The sequence below is a fragment of the Sphaerodactylus townsendi genome, linkage group LG03 (assembly GCF_021028975.2).
Source record: "Sphaerodactylus townsendi isolate TG3544 linkage group LG03, MPM_Stown_v2.3, whole genome shotgun sequence".
In the NCBI taxonomy this organism is placed as follows: domain Eukaryota; kingdom Metazoa; phylum Chordata; class Lepidosauria; order Squamata; family Sphaerodactylidae; genus Sphaerodactylus; species Sphaerodactylus townsendi.
In genome coordinates, this window is record NC_059427.1 from 149,265,319 (window position 1) to 149,267,847 (window position 2,529).

The 2,529-nt window shown below is 46.7% G+C and overlaps 1 protein-coding gene across 1 annotated transcript in view; it reads right to left on the reverse strand.

Moving 5' to 3' along the window:
* Positions 1-883: 883 nt before the first annotated feature.
* Positions 884-2,529, reverse strand: part of FAIM2 (Fas apoptotic inhibitory molecule 2) — a 31,886-nt gene continuing 30,240 nt past the window's right edge. The window contains 1 exon segment of the mRNA XM_048490902.1: positions 884-1,339. Within this exon segment, the coding sequence (XP_048346859.1) occupies positions 1,104-1,339 (236 nt within the window). The 3' untranslated portion in view covers positions 884-1,103.

Below are 2,529 nucleotides of genomic sequence, written 5' to 3' on the forward strand. Positions count from 1 at the left end.
TTCTCCCCGCTGGGTCTCAGAACTGGAGCGGAAACCAAAATATTTTGCAGACAACTCTGCAATCTGGCGTTGCCAAAAGGATGCGAACCCAGGCACAATGTTTTCAGCGGGTGTAAGACCAAACAATCTGTCAGGGCACACAGTTCTGTTCTATTGTTGGACTAAAGCCAGTCGGGACCAAGGTGGGGAAGATCACCTAGCTGTCAGGCCCATGCCTGTCAGTGTTTAGATGTCTTGCTGTGTGGAGATTGCAAATGTTTCCTGTAAATGCTTTCCGGTTTCCCCCTCCCCTCCCTGGCAATTTCCCGGTGCCAGCCCTCCTGCGGGAAGGTGCGAACGTTCCCAGGTCTCTTGAAGCTCTGTAGTGCAAATGGTATACACTTTGTGAAACACATTTGGTGGGAATCAAATGGGGGGGGAATTGAAGGATATAATTGCGGGATCTAAGCGGAGAGCTTAGATTCAGCTTTCTCTGTTACTCTACGCGTTGTAGAAATAAACTGCTTTGGGACTTTCCTACGGTCTCTGTTATTTCCACGTTCGAGAGCCTGAGCAAACTGCTCCATGCTCTTCGGAATTCAATAAGGATTTCTTGAAAAGCGCAAACAGGCAGACTGACCTGGATTACAACCAGGAACAAGAATGCGAGAAATCCCCAAGATTTACATTTTCACAAATTGCTCGCTTGGTGACAATTTGGAAAAGAGGACTTTCCAGTTCTGATCCCGACACTTTCTCCAGTTTGTTTGCAAGAGCAGGATTCACAAATATCAAATTTTCTCCAGATGTGCCTCATACTACCGCAGCCTCAAGTATGATTCCTGTTTCTGAAGACGGGAGAGAAGGCGACCTGGCATTGACACCCCAAATTGCTTTTTTTAAAAGTCACACAAGATTTCACAGCATATATGTACAGGCTGAAGAAGGAACTTGAGGCCAGGGGGTGGCAGGTGCTCTTCTGATGTAATGGGGCTTGCAGTGATAGGCCAGAGAGGTTGGTTCATCCCCCCCTCCCCATTCTTTCTTTGCCGTTGTTATATTAACATGTACATGTATCGATTTTTCTCTTTCATCAGACACAAGACCTAGCAGCTGTGTCAAGCTCAATCTTGGCTGGACCCGAAGATCTGCAGGAAAAAGGAGAATATGTAGACGATGTCCAGATAAATGTTGAGGGCGCCAAAGATGTATTCCTCAGGACTCATCGCGTAGCGGCGGTTGCCCATCAAGAGCTGGGTGTCAAAAGCCAGGAACTGGGGAGAGAAAACACAGAAGTTACCAGTTGGAGAGCATATAGTGTAGGAGAGCCATTGTGGGGTAGTGGTTAAGAGCAGGTGGACTCTAACCTGGAGAACTGGGTTTGATTCCTCTCTCCGCCACATGAGCGGTGGAGACTTATCTGGTGAACTGGGTTTGTTTATCTGCTGCTACGCATGAAGCCTGCTGGCAATCTTCGGCTGGTCACAGTTCTCTCTGAACTCTCTTAGGCCCAACTACCTCATAAGAACATAAGAACATAAGAACAAGCCAGCTGGATCAGACCAAAGTCCATCTAGTCCAGCTCTCTGCTACTCGCAGTGGCCCACCAGGTGCCTTTGGGAGCTCACATGTAGGATGTGAACGCAATGGCCTTCTGCGGCTGTTGCTCCCGATCACCTGGTCTGCTAAGGCATTTGCAATCTCAGATCAAGGAGGATCAAGATTGGTAGCCATAAATCGACTTCTATTCCATAAATCTGTCCAAGCCCTTTTTAAAGCTATCCAGGTTAGAGGCCATCACCACCTCCTGTGGCAGCATATTCCAAACACCAATCACACGTTGCGTGAAGAAGTGTTTCCTTTTATTAGTCCTAATTCTTCCCCCCAGCATTTTCAATGAATGCCCCCTGGTTCTAGTATTGTGAGAAAGAGAGAAAAATTTCTCTTTGTCAACATTTTCTACCCCATGCATAATTTTATAGACTTCAATCATATCCCCCCTCAGCCGCCTCCTCTCCAAACTAAAGAGTCCCAAACGCTGCAGCCTCTCCTCATAGGGAAGGTGCTCCAGTCCCTCAATCATCCTTGTTGCCCTTCTCTGCACTTTTTCTATCTCCTCAATATCCTTTTTGAGATGCGGCGACCAGAACTGGACACAGTACTCCAAGTGCGGTCGCACCACTGCTTTATATAAGGGCATGACAATCTTTGCAGTTTTATTATCAATTCCTTTTCTAATGATCCCCAGCATAGAGTTTGCCTTTTTTACAGCTGCCATGCATTGAGTTGACATTCCCATGGAACTATCAACTAAGACGCCTAAATCCCTTTCCTGGTCTGTGACTGATAGCACTGACCCCTGTAGCGTGTATGTGAAGTTTGGATTTTTTGCCCCTATGTGCATCACTTTACATTTTGCTACATTGAACTGCATTTGCCATTTCTGGGCCCACTCACCTAATTTATCAAGGTCCGCTTGGAGCTCTTCGCAATTCTTTGTGGTTCTCACCACCCTACATAATTTGGTATCATCTGCAAACTTGGCCACCA